This window comes from Bufo bufo, chromosome 6 (assembly GCF_905171765.1).
Source record: "Bufo bufo chromosome 6, aBufBuf1.1, whole genome shotgun sequence".
Taxonomy (NCBI): domain Eukaryota; kingdom Metazoa; phylum Chordata; class Amphibia; order Anura; family Bufonidae; genus Bufo; species Bufo bufo.
Window position 1 is genome coordinate 361,444,935 of NC_053394.1, and position 18,800 is coordinate 361,463,734.

Consider the following 18,800-nt stretch of genomic DNA (forward strand, 5'->3'; position numbering starts at 1 on the left):
CTGCGCAACGTTAAAGGGGTTGTCCCATCTGGCCCATTTGACTTATTGATGGGATATGCCATGTCCCTATCTCAAGAACAGGGCTCCAAGATGAATGAAGCGCATGCGCAGTGCCCTCTCTATTCACTTCTATGGGACTACAGAAAAGAGCCAAGCGAACATGTTCCGCTATGTCCAGCAGTCCTATAGCACAACATGTATGCGCAGCTTCCCCTCCAATCACCTCTATGGGACTCCTGAAAACAGGCCAGTCACAGTCTCCTCTCCATTCATGTTGGGGACCCGCTCTTGACAAAGGAGCTGGTCCCAGGGAGACCCATGCCTATTGATATGCCATAAATGTCCAAATGGGGCAACCCCTTTAAGATCACAAATATCACGCTGATGGTAAATGTGATGGCATAGAAGTCCAGCAGGTTTGGATTTTTGCCAACTGTCGGGTCACAATGCAACCAAATTCCTTATCATTAGGTGCGATCTAGTACTGCGCAGAGCGAGCTCATGCCGCACGTGTAGCACTTACCTATTTGATTCACTTTTAAAGGATCAGGTTTATTGTTTGCCATACATAGTGGCTGTTTTCTGAATGTACCTGTATTTTCATGTTTGTATTTATCAGATTTTTGAGGACTTTTCCATAAAATAAATATGTCCAGTGTTACCTTTCTTTATACATAAATTAATTTCTGTTGTCTGTCTATTCTTGATGCACAGCCAAAAGACTAGCCCGATCTGCCCCTTAGGCCTTATGCATACGACTGTTGTTTTGGTCCACATCCGAGCCGCAGTCGGATGCGGACCCATTCAGTTCAATGGGGCCGCAAAAGATGCGGACAGCGCTCCGTTCCGTGGCCCCGCAAAAAAAAATATAACATGTCCTATTCTTGTCCGTTTTGCAGACAAGAATGGGCATTTGTACAATGGGCCGCCCGTTCCACAAATTGCGGACCGAAAAAAACGGAACGGTCGTGTGCATGAGGCCTTAGGGTACTTTCACACTTGCGACAGAGGATTCCAGATCCGTCAAAACGCATGCAAACTGATGGCGTTTGTCATACGGATCAGGATCCTAATTTGTATGACAAATGCATTTAAATGCCGGATCCGTCTCTCCGGTGTCATCTGGAAAAACGGATCTGACATTTATTTTTTTTCACTTTTTTTTTGTGGCCTGATCATGTGCAGACCGCAATGCCGGAACACTCGGGGCCGGATCTGGCATTAATGCAGGTCAATGGGAAAAAATGCTGGCAAGTGAATTTTGGACGGAGATAAAACCGCAGCATGCTGCGGTATTATCTCCATCCTGAAAAGGCAAAAAGACTGAACTGAAGACATCCTGATGCATCCTGAACGGATTGCTCTCCATTCAGAATTCATTAGGATAAAACTGATCAGTTCTTTTCCAGTATTGAGCCCCTATGACGGAACTCAATGCCGGAAAAGAATAACACTAGTGTGAAAGTACCCTAAGTTGGCATGTTATAGACCGGGTCTCAACTCTCTAGGCCCTACTGTTCTTGAGATATTTGCAAGAACGGTCCTTCATTCTTTAACTAACTGATGTACACGCTGTCACATGACCCCTATTGGCCAATAGATGGTCACAGATCCTTCAGTTTTCGCTTCACTGACATACAGGTTTAGGGCTCATGCGCCCGCCTGTGCCTGTATTGCGGTCCGCAATATGCGGGCAGCGACTGTGTGCTCACCGCATCACGGATGCATTCACTTGAATGGGACAGTAATCCGGAAGGTGTAGTGCGGAGGCATGGAAACGCTATGGAGTGCTCCTGTGGGGGTTTCGGTCCATGCCTCCGGACCGCAAAACATGGTCTATTTATTTGAGGTGCAGATGGATCACGGACCCTTTCAAGTTGAATGGGTCTGGATCTGTCTGCGGAATCCGGACGGATGTTGCCTATGCATTGGGGACCGCAAATTACTGCCCCCAATGCACGGAACGGCCGGCCGACAGCTGTATGCATGAGGCCTTACCCCAGATTTCCATAACAATCCAGCTGTTTTCCTTCAGCGTTATAGGGACACTGTGGATGCTCCCACAGACTCCATGTAGTCACTGTAGCTGTACAATTTAAGGAATTTTAAAGCCCTCACGGAAAATGCTCAAATGTTATTCAATTGTAATTATAAGAACATATGTCCAGAAAATGATCCACTTAGAATTCATGGAATAGAGAAACAACACATAATGTAGTAAATCTCAGGACCTTCCTCAGCGGAGGCATCTGTGGTGAGGATTGTATATTACAGGTCCTGACATCCTATAAAATTCTGTATCAAACTAAGCTTATGAGTAGTTGGTGCAGATCTAGACACGTTGTCTAATTTATGCCATATGTAGGACTAATAAATCTGCCCCATTGTGTGGGGTTTTATAATTGTGTTATTTGCTTTACGCAAAGGGGTTGTCTACATTAGAACAACTTATCCCGTATCCACAGGATGGGAGATGTGGCTAAAGGGAAAGGGTCCAATTGCCAGAATGGGGACCCATGTTGCCCCATTGGAATGGAGAGGCAGACACGCATGCCTGTCCGCCGCTCCATTCAGCTCTTTGGGACTGCTGAATGGCACGGCGGATGGGCATGCGTGTCCATTTAAAAGGAGGGCACATGAGCCCTGTTCTCATGATCGACAAGTGTCAGATCACACACTTACCCTGCCTGTTCTTTGGAAAGGGGGATTGTTGTAACAAGACAATTCCTTTAACCTTTTTCCTGACTATATATGTCCAGGCGGTCGTCCTTCACCTCTGCACCGACGTTTAGACATAAAAAGAAAGCCCCGTCTATCACCGAAAAACGATGCAGAAATTATGTAGGTAATTTAACAATTTTTTTTTTTTTATATATAAAGTTATGGCTTTCAAAGACACATGTACCAGAAATCCAGAAAATGCACCTGGTCAGCGAGAGGGGTAAATGGCCTGGTCTTGAACTGGTGCTGAGGCCGCTGAATGGTTGCAGTGGACGGAACATCACTACCATCAAAGTGAATGAGATTGGACAAATCTCGGGTACACATTGCAAATATTTTCCGTGGTGAAATTGACCTTCTAGGCAGACTTTGAAATGTGCAGCGTGTCAATTGTTTCTGCGGATTTCATCTTCCTCAATACAAAGGATGATATGGCAAAACGTCATCAGCTGTAAGAAAAGGCCGCCTCTTAGGCCATGTGACATCACATTAAACAGTCCCATTCCAGTGACTGGGTCCGAGCTGTGATGTAATGGACGGCGCTGTGCTTGGTAAGCTGGGAGGAGGCCACGGCGTTCACCAGAGCTTCAGTGAGTGCCATGGCTTCCTCAAACAGCTGATCGCCAGGGGTCTGGGAGACAGACCCCCGCCAATCTCATATTGATGACCTATGCTGAGGATAGGCCATTAACATGGAAATCCGAGAGAACCCTTTCCCGCCATGTGAAATACTATTACAGAATATGACAGGTCTTTAAAGATGGCGCCCGCTCCGCATACAGCAGGCACCCGCGGCTATTATCCACGACTGGCAGTAATGCCGATCACGGACACTTAACCTCTCAGATGCTTTGGTCAAACCTGACCACGGCATCTGAGTGCCCTAGATCAGTGTTTCCCAACCAGTGTGCCTCCAGCTGTTGCAAAACTACAACTCCCAGCATGCCCGCACAGCTGGAGGCACACTGGTTGGGAAACACTGCCCTAGATACCGAAAGCGCATGCTTCCAGTGATACTCCGGCACCCCCGTGCAGCGATCGGAGGAGCCGGAGCTTCTGTGCATAGTGTTTCCTATGGAGCCGTTGTCTGTAGCAGGGCTCCATAGAAACACAGTAAAATCATCATAGTCTCCAAAGCTAGTGCAAATGTGGTATCGCCAGACTCGTACCGACTTGGAGAATGAAGATCACAAGTCAGTTTTACCGCATAATTAACGTCATACAACAAACTTCAGTGAATTTGCCACCCCCCCCCCCCCCCCAAAAAAAAGAAGATAACGGCCCAGATTTACTAAGCCTGTGGATGGCGTAAGCTTAGACCGTCTGTCTAGACCTGCACCAGATCAACTATTGTGGCACAATTTTGGGGCCCATCCCCTCGTAAAGTATGTTGATGAAAATGCGCCAAATTGAGACAGGTTTTTGGCACAGACACATTAGTAAATCTGGGCTGTTATAACCTGGCAACTGCTTGAAAACCACAGGAGAAAATAGACAGGGTGTTATTTTATTATTTGTTCGTAGAAATATGGGATCCATTGGAATCAGAAGGCAGCATTATGGCATTTTTACAAAGAAATGTCACACTATCACATCACGATTACTATTAAAGCCATCGAGAGCGGTTTGGTTACAAGCACATAATTCAGAAAACTATCTGGAGAACCTGAGCTGTAAATGAACTGGAACGGAGAATGGGCAGTTGGCAGTCGAATCCATTTTTCACAAAATCTGAGAAATGCCTAAATCCATATAAAAATATAGAGGGTCATTCTATACGTGATATGTACACACAAGGTGACAGCTTGGTACCAATCCCTAGAAAGGCCGTAGAAATGTTGCAGGACAACCAACTCTCCCCTCCACCTTAAAACAGACTTAAGCCGAGTTCACACGAACGTGTGTGTGACCCGTGCTGCGGGCCGCAATGCACGATCGCCGGCCGTAGGTCAGCCGCATCGGATCACGAACCCATTCACTTTAATGGGTCCGCGATCCACCCGTTCCGCAAAAAGATAGGACATGTCCTATGTTTTTGTGGAACGGAAGTACGGGATGCAACCCCACGGAAGCACTCCGTAGTGCTTCCGAGGGGTCCCGTTCCGTGCGGCCGTTCCGCAATTCCGGATTTGCGGACCCATTGAAGTGAATGGGTCCTCATCCGTCATGCGGAATGCACACGGAACTGTGGCCGTGTATTGCGGCCCGCAATACGGCCACGGATCACACACGTTCGTGTGAACTAGGCCTTACAGTATTCCCCCCCACACGCCAGGTGTAACGAAGATCCTCTTTAAGACATCAGATGAACGGAATTGGTAAAGTCTTATTAAATATATAAAACAAAAAAAAAAGTTAAAACAGCATGGAGGAGCCCCCCAGACTGCAAACACCCTCAGGAAGGAATAACCCTTTTCTTCATAAATGTCTTTAGCCGTTACTGTCGAGAAGCAAGCCGGAGGACACTCTCCAGCATTTGGGAGCTCCTCAGAGTTCTCACGGTGTCGTCATACACTGCGTTGACGCTGGCGCACATGCTCTGACTCTGCAGCTGAGTGTAGCGGCACGCTACCACACTTCCCAGGAGCGTGATGAAGACAAACAGGATCACCCGCATCACCACACCCAGCCTGGAGCTCCGCCGTGGTTTTTGTTTCTGTGCAGACTTACTAGAGTTTTCTGTAGAGAGAAAAAAATTGGGATTGGGTTAAAAGAATGTCGTGGACCAGACATCATCTCTACCAACTGCGCTGACGCGTACAGATGATCTAAAGGTCAGTGGAGCTGCAGTGACCGGATACCCACCAGAGGAACACACACTAGAGGCCCCAGTGAGTGGGTGACAGGTCTAGATGGACACGTGAATTTATCGGTACTCTCATTCTATTTTTATATCAGCCAGCTTAGGTGTCCATTCTCTGCCTCTAGATAAAACTCTGTGTAGGGACCCAAGCTTAGGGTGAGGACCTCCTGTTAGGAGGTCATTAGGGTCCACCAGGTCAAGTAGGGCATAACAGGGACAGTCTATTTTTAGGCTTCCCTGACAACGATTATGTCCGACCTGGTATCCGTCCTTCTCTCAATAAAGAAATCTGGCCTTACATCTGCGGCCGGGTGAACAGAACTGACCCTGTATTTTACTGGTAAGACCTTTCCATGTTTTTGGTCATAAGGTACTTTATTATTTGACAGGGTATGGATACACGAGACACTAACAACTGCTTCTTACCGTGTGCGTGATTCTGTTTGAGTATGATTGCACACACGCGCTAGGGTTTGTCTCCATTTTCAATTTTGGTGTCCAGCTAGACCTGGCACCCACTCACTGGGGCCCTCTAGTGTTGTGATTTAATGATTACACGTGGATCACGAGATCTAGCTGTTGTTATATGTTTGTAAGGGGCCTTTATCTCAGTTTGAGATTTTACTTTATATCATTAAAGGTTAAGTTTTAGTACGTTACTGCCCCTTTTTGGATTTTCCACCAGAAGAACAGTACTCGTACTACCCACACTATCTACTGGAACATCTATGGCGACTCTGCTACACCATGTTTCTGTATATCTGCACGGTGAGAGCCTGGGGCATTTTACCACCTAAGGTTTATTGTGTTTCGGTTGGTAAAGTGCATCTCCTCATTAGTTACAGCAGTAAGGCTACAACTACACGACGACATTTGTAGCGCAACATTTTGTTGCACTAATGTCGAGCGACAATTTTAATAATGGCAGTCTATGGTGTCGCACTGCAACTGCGACGCAACAGTCGCAGAAAAATCCATCTCGAATGGATTTTCTGCGACTGTTGCAGCACGACACCATAGACTGCCATTATGACAAATGTCGTCGTGTAGACGTAGCCTTAATCTACCCATGCACATTCACTAGAATGATCATTCACCTGACAGCAATGTCTCCAGACTCCCCCATACACGTACGCGTTCGGCTCTGCAGAACATGTCTGTGTATGCTATGGGGAGGGCGGAGAAAGCTGCTGCCAGACAGTTCTTGCAGCAGCTTATCTCATCAGAGGACAAAAGCATAGAGCGAAAATAATCATTTCGCCCGAGCTCCCCAGACACATCAATGTGTCAGCCGACAAAGGTGTAATGTGTTAGGCGATATACCAGTGTCCACGATATATATTGCCTCACCTAAGCAACATTTTAATGGCATCATAGGGGCAGTTGGAAAGCACTGACTGCTTCTAAAACAGGCACCTATACACGCCATGAGGGCTCATGCACACAAACGGATTTTCTTTCCGTGTCCGTTCTGTTTTTTTTTTTGCAGACTGTTTGCAGAACTTCATTTCAATGTTTCCGTATGTCTTTTCCACTAAATATTAGAACATGTCCTATTATTTTCCGCATCACGGACAAGGATAGGACTGTTCTATTAGGGGACAACTGTTCCATTCCGCAAAATACATATGGTGCGTGTGCATGAGCCCTAAAGCAGTGGCCTCATCTGAGCATGTGCCGTTTGGTGAGCCTTATGAACTACATATCCCCAACGTGCTAGGGCTAACAGTAGATGCTGAAGTCTCCCCAGCTTGTGACAAGAAAGTGGCGACATATGGAAGAAGCGCACTGGAGCGTATACCGCCCTCTCGCTCCTGTCTCCTCAGCAGGGGTGTATGAGAAGCTCAGTAAAGTACGACTGGGCATTGTGTTTAGTCCGTGTGCTCCTTGGATTGAGGCTCTACTGGAGGGTTTAGCTGGGACTTGTAGTTCACTGAAGAGGATTCTCTTTGTCAGGCCGCAGAGGGAGTGCACTGTGGTGCAGCACTAGCTGTTGTAGTGGCTACGGAGCCCATATATAGAATAGTGGTGCTGTAAGCTGTGTTGTGGCATAAATACATGATATACTGATGTGCAACCGCTATCCCACCAGTTACTTCCCAGTATAGAGCACAGAGATGTACTAGACCCAAGGGGAAAACACAGGTCATGAGTCCCATGGAGATTATAGGCCCCATACAGTATAATGTCTCCTTGTGACTGCCCCCATACACTAGAACGTCTCCTTGTTGGATGGGTATTTATAGTGATATATATAGTTATAGTGGAAATATTTTTTAGATCGCCCAACCCTAGGCCAGCTTTAGCCCTGTGATCAGGGATTGTGCCATGGGGCACCTGACTATGCTCATTTTGCCAACTCCTTTCTTTTGACTTCCCTATACATGTGCATTCTCAGCTTGGTGTGAGTGCATGTGTTCTCAATGAGGAGAGGGGAATATACTGCACATAGTGAAATTCTGTCTGATCACTCTTTTCCTTAGTATCAGGGGAAAGTAAAGACACCTCCATGTAGATTAGATGTCCGTCCAGTCCTGCCAAAACCAAAAGCTGTAGCCAAAATTCATTTAATGTGTATTCACCAGCTTAATCATTAGTGGTCAATCTATTCATAAATTAAATACGATGTCGCACTCGAATAATTGGACCCCAAATCGGTGCACCTGTGTATTGAGACCACTCACTCGATGCAATAGGTAAACATTAAACAGTGTAACAGGGCACTCAAGAAATCCTGACCATGTGGTACAATTTAATATCTTTATTACTATTGTGAATAATGTTGCTCAAACCAGTCAATTGTAATAATCAATGGATGAATCAATAAAATATTTGATAATATTGAATAAAAATAATCGATTTTACACAAGGGATCAGAATAATAGTGCAAATATCGACAATCATAAAATAAAATCTCAAATTCAATTGTTCAGTCCAAATTTGGTATAAATATCTGGGTATTGGTGCAGTCCAATCAAATATTATTATGTCCCACTTCTCATTACAGCAGCGTCCCGCTGAACATGAAGTAGGTAGCGGCGTCCCGCTATAAAATTACTTGCAAGTAAGATTTACCTTATATCAACCGAAGGTTCTCCAGACTTTAAACTTTGGGTCCTCTCCTCTCCTCAGAAGTGTCTGTGACACAATGTATCAAGAGGTTTACCTAGACGACTCTGTGTTTCTGTTGAATTTAACTGCCAAGTCCACCAGATCTCAATCTGTTGGTGGAAAAACTGCAGTGATGTTTGTAGCAGAGATATTCCGTCAAAGGAGGCTTCCAAGTGTAGTCTGTAAGTCGGTCGGTTTGGGGTACTTTGTTCCTTTTTATGTACAGATGGGGGGTGTAGCACCAGACGCGTTTCGGGGTCCAAGTTATTGCCCCTTCCTCAGTGGTAGATACCACTGAGGAAGGGGCAATAACTTGGACCCCGAAACGCGTCTGGTGCTACACCCCCCATCTGTACATTAAAGGAACAAAGTACCCCAAACCGACCGACTTACAGACTACACTTGGAAGCCTCCTTTGACGGAATATCTCTGCTACAAACATCACTGCAGTTTTTCCACCAACAGATTGAGATCTGGTGGACTTGGCAGTTAAATTCAACAGAAACACAGAGTCGTCTAGGTAAACCTCTTGATACATTGTGTCACAGACACTTCTGAGGAGAGGAGAGGACCCAAAGTTTAAAGTCTGGAGAACCTTCGGTTGATATAAGGTAAATCTTACTTGCAAGTAATTTTATAGCGGGACGCCGCTACCTACTTCATGTTCAGCGGGACGCTGCTGTAATGAGAAGTGGGACATAATAATATTTGATTGGACTGCACCAATACCCAGATATTTATACCAAATTTGGACTGAACAATTGAATTTGAGATTTTATTTTATGATTGTCGATATTTGCACTATTGTTCTGAGCCCTTGTGTAAAATCGATTATTTTTATTCAATATTATCAAATATTTTATTGATTCATCCATTGATTATTACAATTGACTGGTTTGAGCAACATTATTCACAATAGTAATAAAGATATTAAATTGTACCACATGGTCAGGATTTCTTGAGTGCCCTGTTACACTGTTTAATGTCAATCTATTCATGCATTTCTGGGAGGAATAAGAGGAAATTATATGAAAAGATGCCCCAGAATTGCAATTTTGGGGGACCGGCTAACATTCATTCGGCATATGTCAGGGAAAATGAGGATGAGGCACGACGATCCTTTGCTTTCAGTGAAGATAAACCACTCCCAGTTGGGGTTGGCAGCAGCTTACCCCATGTTCACATCTGCGTTGTGGAAACCGGCAGAGGAACAGCCTACTGGCGTTCTCCGTATCAGCATAGCCAGATAATGCTACAAACCACCAGATCCCCACTGACTACAATGGGATCCGGCAAGAGTGTGTCCGCTTTCCGCCATAATGCCGGCTTTTGGCCAGACAAAAAGTTGTGCATGCAGGACTTTTTTTTCCGTCCCAAAGCAGTCATTTATGCTGGAAAGCAGCTGCATCCCCTTCTGTTATAGTCAATAGGGGTTCCGGTGGTTGGCGGCATTATCTCGCTATGCAGGATACGGTGTATGGCAGCAGGCTGATCCTCTGCCGGATTTCCTAACACAGATGTGAACATAGCCTTACTCAACTCTCCACAATCCACACACAAGCAGCTGAATCTAGCGTGCACACGTATGGGGGAGCTCTTGGAAGTGTATGGCAGAATCTGTGCAGCCCTGTAATAAAGAATGGCGACTGGTGGTTGTCAGACTCACTGTGATTCTGAGACGGTGCAGGTTCTTTCTTCTTCTTCTTCTCCTTCTCTTTCTCTTGCTGAGCTGCCTGCTGAGCATCATAGTCCTTCTTCTTGCGGGCTTTCTGCTGAGCTTTGTGTTTGCGCTTTTGCTCCCGTTCCTTCTCCTCCTTCTTCCTCTGCTCGGCCTCACGTTTCTGCTTCAGAACTACAATAAATGGCACATTTACCCCTGCAAACGCTGCTCGGACCAGACAACCATTCCCCCACACAGCCTTCTGAACAAACCTTGCTCCTGCTGAAGTTTGCGCTGCATTTCCTGTTCCTTTTGCGCCTGAATGACTTGCATATACTCCAAAACCTGCAAAAAAAAACATTGAAAGGTCCACGTCTAGCACACAGATTCTGTTCTTTTCAAATATCCACATAAACCCAAGTACACACTCACTTAGGAGGAGATTTAGTGATGGCATATTGCTAGAGGTGGGGGGGAATCTGACCTCTGCAGTCCCCACCAATTGTGAGAATGAAGGGGTACAGTGCTGCTATAGCTCTGCATCCTCTTCCCCGCACAGTGATGCCCTCAGCTACCCCGCTGTGCAGGCCCCGTTCCCCTGAATGGAGCTGCCCTGCAGCTGTGTCATTAAAGGGATTGTCCCACGAAAAATACTGTCGTTTTCAAACCAGCACCTGCTTCTGAATACTTTTGTAATTGCATATAATTATAATTTAGCATAGCCAGTGAGTTATTCAAAAAAATGTATCTGTATAGCGCCACCTGATGCGGTTTCTCTTTTCTTTGAGCTGCTCACAGGATACAGAACATGCAGTTGATCGATGAAGCTCCTGCCCCTGGGACCCCCACATGAATGGACATGCTGCTGCTCCTTCCATTCTCTGTCCGATTGCCAGAGCCAAGCGCTGTACTCCATTATCTCCAGCAGTCCCATAGAGAACGAATCGAACCGCATTGGTCAATCAGGGTAATGGGACCCTTGTGATCAGTAGGGGTCTCAATCAGATCCTTATCCCCCATCCCATAGATGGGGATAAATTAATAACTTGGCACAACTCCTTTAAGTAAAAGCTATAAACCATCTCACTATTGAGAACCGCATCCTCCTCAGTGGGGAAAGTAACCCATCATCTATCTACACAGCGCTGTGAAGAGGAGCTTCATACTCACCCTTTGCGCAGACTCTTTACACTGCTTTTCGTCCAGGCAGTCTCCAGCTACTTTGGCCAGGGCAGGGTTCAGGGGATTGTCTTTCAAGTCCAACCATTTCAAGCTCTATGGGAGAATAAGACACCATCAGATTATCACGGGATCTCAATCATCTCCAGTTTTTGCATGTGCTAGGTCACACATTTCGAGATCAGTGTCCGGTCCTTACCTTGAGCTGAGCGAAGCTGACCGGCAGGGCTTTTAAACGGTTCTGGAGCAGATCGAGATGCTGTAGGTTCACCAGTCTGCCAATATCAGTCGGAAGCTGGAGCAACATATTCTTACTGAGATCCAGCCTCACAATGTGAGTGAGAGAGCAGAATTCACTCTGGAAAGGCAAGAGATATTAATGCACCCTGCCATTTTACTGCTTTTTCTTTGTTCCGCTCACATACGGTTTGGTAGGAAGACATATCGTCCTCAGTCCCACATAGACATTTCTCACCATGCTGTATCTTACCGGTATTGTGGTCAGCTTGTTGCAAGAAAGATCCAGCACAGTCGCCTTGGGAATCGCAGCCTGAAAGAAGAACAGAGAAAAATGGATTAAAGGGGTTTTCCAGAAGCTCAATATAGATGGCCTATCCTCAGCATAGGTCATCAATATCCAATTGGTGGGGGTTCGTCTCCCGGCATCCCCGCTCTTTGGAGAGGCTGCGGCCCTACCGTAAGCGCTGCAGCATCTTCCTAGGCCAGTGATGTCACATTCATCGGTCACGCGGCCCATTTGCAACTCTTCAAATGTAAGTTGTAAGTTCTATTCAAATGTATTACCAAGCCCAGCCACTATATAATGTACGGCGCTGTGCTTGGTATGCTCCGAGGAGGCTGCAGCGCTTACCAGAGCACCATAGCCTCTTCAAACAGCTGGTCTGCGCAGGTGCTGGCTTGTCGGACCCCACTGATCCGATTTTGACAACCTATCCTCAGCTGTCTATGATCTACCCCATTGTGTGCTACTACACACAAAATTCTTTATAGCCACTTATACTTTGTATTTAACTAGGACATCTAAAAATGATTAGTTCCACTTCAATGAGGCCACACACACGAGCTGCTGCTCAATTCATCTCATCTGCTTCTCTTGGGAAGTCCAATATAGTTAAATGGAACAGCAACGCGCGTGCTGGTCTGTCGCTCCATTCATGCCAAGGATTCTGGTGCCCAGTTCTCGTAATTGGTGGAAGTCTGACCATTAGAATGGGGTCCCTGTGGACACGTTCTTATGGTGGGATAACCCCCTTTAAAGCAGTGCCCCTTTCCTTGTCTCCAGTAGTCATAGCAGGTGATCCGATCCCCACCATCAACAGTATTCACAGCCTTCTTACCCCAGTAGTCGCAGCAAAGCCTCCTCCATCTCAACAGTCAAAGCAAAGACCACCCTCCCCCCATGTAGATACAGCAGAAATGCATGAAGCAAAACCTGATCACAGTGGCTGATTTTTCTAGTCCTCGTGGTGACTAGGCTTTATACAGTCCTGGTTTCACACAATGGCCCAGAGTTACTAATCCTGTAGATGGCGGAAGCGTAGACCGGCTGTCTGGACCTGCCCCACATTTATCACAGGGGATCAGGCTGGAGGAGACATCTGGTGCAGGGATGGGCACTTTTCTCTGACTCTGTACCCACTACTGGTTGGCTTACTTTCAGACAGAATTGTGGCGCTATATGGTGCATCTTAAGCCTCGCCCCCTTGTTGACCATGCAATAAAAGAGTTTACAAACCCTAGATGCGCTAATTTGAGCCTTTTTTTTTTTTTCTTTTTTTTTTTGGGCAGAATGTTAGCAAGTGTTTTTTGGAAAAAGGCCGGTGCAGTTTTGGAACCAAATCCATAAGTGGATCCAGCAAGAAGTTACTTTATGTTCAGCTCAAAAATTGCTTCAAAAACTGAGTTGGCATTTTTTTTTTTTTTTTAAACCCTGCCCGTGAGACCACCCTTACTGTCATCAGGTAAAAGTTTTACATGAACTTTAATCCGCTGCTATAACAGCATCAGCTGTGAAAGAACAGGCAGGGAGCTATAAACTGTACATAGCATGTTCACGGGTGGTTATATCTAGTAGCGATGAGCGAAGAGAGCTTCAGATCCCAGATCCAAAGTTTCTTCGTTCAAAAATTCGGATCATTGCTGTACGGAGATCCGTCTTCGTACAGCATTCAAATGTACAGCCTCTGATGAGGCACAGTCAGTTATTAGTGAAGTCCTGCGAGACTTTGTTGTATAACTTCCGCTACCAACCAAAGCCGAGTTCGGATCAAAGTTTTAAAATGGTTTTTCCACTTTCAAACACCGAAGTTATTTAACAAAGTTTTGAGTAAGCAACTTTGGATCTAGGGTCCGAAGCTTTCTTCGCTCGTCACTAAAATCTAGCTAGAGCTTCCTATTCACGTACAGGTACAAACATATGCACTCACCATGACGCACTGGGTCTGACCAGGGAGCAAGTCATAGTGCAGCTGCAATCTCCTTATACACTCAAAAAGGGGTTGTGCAGCCAGTACACATCTAAGACCGATCCTCAGGATAGGTCATCAATATCTGGTCGGTGGGCTCCGACTCCCGGGACCCCTGTCGATCAGCTAGTTTGAAGAGCACTACTTCCTTTTCAGGATTACACTGTGCGTCGCCTCAAAGGCATAGTGGAATTAAACTTACTCCATTCATTTGGGTGAAATAATCACTTGACAATCCTGAGGATAGGTCATCCATATTACTGGCTGGACAACCCCTTTAATGCCCAGATTCCCCTCCTAAGGCCCCTTGCAGACGAGCATTCCTCCCACAACGCAGCTCCCGGCCTGACCTCCCAGCGCTGCCAGGGAAGGAGGGGGGGGGGTCACATAGCATTATATGGATTTATGATATTATGTAACCCTTTAGTTCTGGAATGTATTAGATAACACTGACATGATGCTGCCAGGGTATCCAATATATTACAGAACTGTAAGGGTTACATAGCATTATATTGATTTTTGATGCTATGTGAATCCCATCAGTGCTGGGAGGTCAGGCCGGGTGTTGCGATGCGGACTCGCTGCGGGAGGAACGCTCGTCTCCAAGGGGCCTAAACGTGTGCAGTGTCAGGACTGTAATCTCCCGGATCAGACTTTGCACCCATCGTGTTACAGGAGCCGGGCATATTTACTAGTAATAGTATAAAAGATCATTGCCTAGCTAATGATTATAGGTTTAGCACCAGGAGTGTCGGCGGGACCATGGCGTTAGTGACTTCTGGCCGTGTGCGACTACAGAGGGACCAACTTACCAGCTCCTTCACCGGTATTTCGCTCAGATCACTGAGGCTTAAATCCAGCTCATTCCCATCCAGTTTCTCTCTCAGGTTTCCGGCTTTTCCAGCAGCTCGTGACATCTTCCTATAAAAGAGGAGATTTAGACATCACGTAACTAAACTATTCTCCTTCCCACCAGAGCCGGGTTCATGTAGGCCCGACACTGGGCATCTGCTACTAATCCCATAATGCATCACTGGACGTAGTGCCCCAATTACTGCTGGTCAGTGTGTGCACCTTCAGCTGGTACCTACTGTTGACCTATCAGGGGGATCACGTTCCTCCACAACTATGTATTACATCAGGGATGGCCAACCTGCGGCTCTCCAGCTGTTGCAAAACTACAACCCCAGCATGCCCAGTCTGCCTACTGCAGGGCATGGTGGGAGTTGTAGTTTTACAACAGCTGGAGAGCCGCAGGTTGGCCAGCCCTGTATTACATGGTCACCTATTCGATTTACTATGACAGATTCCCTGCAATGAAATGTATGGCCCCCCCCCCCCCCCCCCCCCCCCCACAGCCGGTCATCTGGGTGGCATTGATCTGAGGTGGGTTTATATGAAATGTACCATTAAAGGGTTTCTATCACTTGGTATGACATAATTAGCTGTCAGACACTAGCGATCCGCTAGTGTCTGCTCTGGCCAACCATCCTACTATAATCACTTGTGGGGCAGCGGTTTTGCTAAAAAACTAACTTTTATAAATATGCTAATGAGCCTCTAGGTGCTATGTGGGCGTCATTAGCACCTAGAGGCTCCGTCTACCTTCATACACAGCCGCCGCCCAGCGCGTCCCTCCAGCCCGCCCATGTCCTCCTCCGTGTGACGCAGCGGCCGAATTCTCGCGCATGCGCCGTGCGCGGCTGTATTCGGCGCATTTGAGATGTCTGAGCTCGGAGCGGTCAGACATTCAATGCGCATGCGCGGATGTATTCGGCGCATGCGCATTGAATGTCTGACCGCTCCGAGCTCACATCTCAAATGCGCCGAATACAGCCGCGGACGGCGCATGCGCGAGAACTCGTCCGCTGCGTCACACGGAGGAGGACATGGGCGGGCTGGAGGGATGCGCTGGGCGGCCGCTGTGTATGAAGGTAGACGGAGCCTCTAGGTGCTAATGACGCCCACATAGCACCTAGAGGCTCATTAGCATATTTATAAAAGTTAGTTTTTTAGCAAAACCGCTGCCCCACAAGTGATTATAGTAGGATGGTTGGCCAGAGCAGACACTAGCGGATCGCTAGTGTCTGCCAGCTAATTATGTCATACCAAGTGATAGAAACCCTTTAAGACTACTTAAGAGTCTGATTGGTGGGGGTCAGATCTCAGGGGTTCCCGCTGATCACGAGAATGGGAACTCATGCGCACCATTTGAATAGAAAGGCAGTCACATGCCAGTCTGCCACTCCGCCACTCCATTCAAACAGGGAGCACGAGCCCTCATTCTCCTGATTGGCAAAGGCCCCAGCGGTCAGACCACCACCAATTAGACACTTATCTATCCTGTGGGTGGGGAATGAGTTTTATCAATGGTACAACCCCTTTAAAAGGGCATCTGTCAGCAGTTTTGTACCTATGACACTGGCTGACCTGTTGGCAACTGAAGACATCTGTGTTGGTCCCATGTCCATATGTGCCCGCATTGCTGAGGAAAATGATGTTTTTATATATGTAAATGAGCCTCTAGGAGCAACGGGGGCATTACTGTTACACCTACGCTCTACTCTCTCTGCAACTGCCGCATCCTCTGCACTTTGACTGACAGGGTCAGGCACACCCTGTCAGTCAAAGTGCAGAGAACGCGGCAGTTGCAGAGAGAGTAGAATGTAGGTGTAATAGTAACGCCCCCGTTGCTCCTAGAGGCTCATTTACATATATAAAAACATCAGTTTTCTCAGCAATGCGGGCACATATGGACATGGGACCAACACAGATGTCTTCAGCTGCCAAGCGCACATGTCTAAGGGTGCATTCACATGACCGTATGTATTTTGCAGTCCACAAAACGTGGATCCACAGAATGCCGTCTGTGTGACGTCCATGCTCCATCCGTTTTATTGTGTGCACCCATTGTAACAATGCCTATTCTTGTCCACAAAACGGACAAGAACAGGACGCTATCTTTTTTGCGGAGCCATGGAACAGACATACGGATGCGGAGGGCACATGGTGTGTTGTCGGCTTTTATTTTGCGGCCCCATTGCAATGAACGGGTCCGATTCTGATCTGTCTTTTTTTGGACACGCAGTCATGCGCACGGGGCCTAATGCACATTACATGGTCGGCCAACATTAATCTAATGTGTATGGCCACCTTTATTCAGATGTGACAATCCCTATAAATCCCTGTAGGGTGGGGGTCCCAGTGTTCAGATCCCAGCCAGACACTTATCTATCCTTTAAAAGGGGTTGTCTGGGTTCAGAGCTGAACCCGGACATATCCCCTTCTTCCCCCTATATGAGCATTTCATGCTCCGATGCTCTCCCTTGCTCTGCACGGGGAATGGGCTTTTCCATTAGACCCGGTGATGTACCAGGTCTCTGCTAGGTGGAGGCTTCCGCCTAGCAGTGTTTCCGGTGACGTCTCCGGCACTAATGGGCGAGCTTTAGCGCTGCCCTAGCCTGTAAAACAGGTTAGGGCAGCACTAAAGACCACCTATCGGTGCCGGAGATGTCACCGGAAACACTGCTAGGCGGAAGCCTCCACCTAGCAGTGTAAACAATAGAAATAAACAGCCCTTGCCCTGCGCGATCCAGCACAGGGCAAGAGAGAGCTGGAGGGGTGAAAAAGGGGATGTGTCAGGTTCAGCTTTGAACCTGGACAACCCCTTTAAAGGGTTATTCCCACGTTGGAGATATATCGCTAAGATATGCCCCTGATGTCTGCATACTGGGAACAGAGCCCGGAGAGCACACTGCGCATGCGACCTCCATTCATTTCTATGGAAGTGCCGAAAATAGCAGAGTGGCATGCTCAGCTATTTTCAGAAGTCCCATTGAAATGAATAGGAAGAGCATCACACATGCGCAGCCACCGCTCTATTCACTTCTATGGGGTGGAAGGAAATAGCTGAGCAAGCGCTCGGCTATTTTCGGCAGTCCCATCGAAATGAATGAAGGGTGGCCGCGCATGCACGATGTGCCCTCCTGCACTATGCGGGCTCCGTTCCAAGTATACATGCAGATCCCAGAGGTGGGACCCACACCTATCAGACAATGGGGGCATATCCTAGCGGATAGTCCAACATGGGAACACCCCTTTAAGCGGCAAAAATGCTTTAGATTTCACCCTTTTCGGTATATTGCGCAAAATCCGCATGTGGATTTTGGAAAAGGACCCATGGCGCAATCTTTCCACCACAGGTTCTTAAAGGGCTTTATCATATCAACTGAGATCAGGCCACCAGCAGTAATCAGAACCCCTGACACCTCACTGTGTGTGTGCCCCTTTAAATCCCTCTCCTCTATAAGGTGCAGGCGCTGTTGTGTCCACAGCTCTCTCCCTTTCCACCCATTCATCCACTCACGGTTTCCCTTGCGTTGGACACGACACCAGTTCTCACTCGACCCTCTCTGTGCAGATCTGCAGCCGCTTCCTGATCCACGTCACATCTAATCTGTCCAAACCAACGAGACGGGCCCGGGACAAACAGTCCCGTTGAGGGGGAGGAGAGCGCTCCAAAGCCAGAGTCCGCCACCTGCTGGTCGGAAAGTATATTGCATCGCGACGATTCCAGCCTCTGGAAATGCTGTGGGTTGGTGGAAAGTGAGAGCTTCTGTGTCTTGAGATGAAGTCATTCTTGTAAAGAAAATCTCACATGAAGTCATCAGTTTTAACATAAGATTGTATTCCTGTCCATAGGCCTTACATGGACATCAGGATTGCTGCGTGCACTCAGTAGTTGGTGGTTTAGTGACAATTGCAACATTATTAACCCTTTAGGGACCAGCTTGTTTTGGGAAGATGGAACCTGGCACCTGGAAACCACAGAGGCGCAGCT

The 18,800-nt window shown here is 47.1% G+C and overlaps 1 protein-coding gene across 1 annotated transcript; it reads right to left on the reverse strand.

The window, feature by feature from the left end:
- Positions 1–4,971: 4,971 nt before the first annotated feature.
- On the reverse strand, positions 4,972–18,440 carry LRRC59 (leucine rich repeat containing 59). Its single transcript, XM_040435729.1, has 8 exons — positions 18,327–18,440; positions 14,773–14,881; positions 11,965–12,024; positions 11,674–11,832; positions 11,466–11,570; positions 10,568–10,640; positions 10,302–10,487; positions 4,972–5,400 (listed from the first exon to the last, which is right to left on the reverse strand). Exons 2-8 carry the CDS (start codon positions 14,875–14,877, stop codon positions 5,159–5,161), a joined length of 930 nt encoding a protein of 309 aa, XP_040291663.1. The 5' UTR covers positions 14,878–14,881; positions 18,327–18,440; the 3' UTR covers positions 4,972–5,158.
- Positions 18,441–18,800: the final 360 nt, after the last annotated feature.

Excerpts from the sequence above, each read along its gene's own strand:
- LRRC59 (XM_040435729.1), bottom strand. The coding sequence starts at position 14,877 with ATGTCACGAGCTGCTGGAAAAGCCGGAAACCTGAGAGAGAAACTGGAT. Across the intron at positions 10,488-10,567 it reads CAAACTTCAGCAGGAGCAAG|TTCTGAAGCAGAAACGTGAG; the intron begins GTTTGTTCAGAA and ends CATTTATTGTAG. Across the intron at positions 5,401-10,301 it reads TGCACCGTCTCAGAATCACA|AAAACTCTAGTAAGTCTGCA; the intron begins GTGAGTCTGACA and ends TTCTCTCTACAG.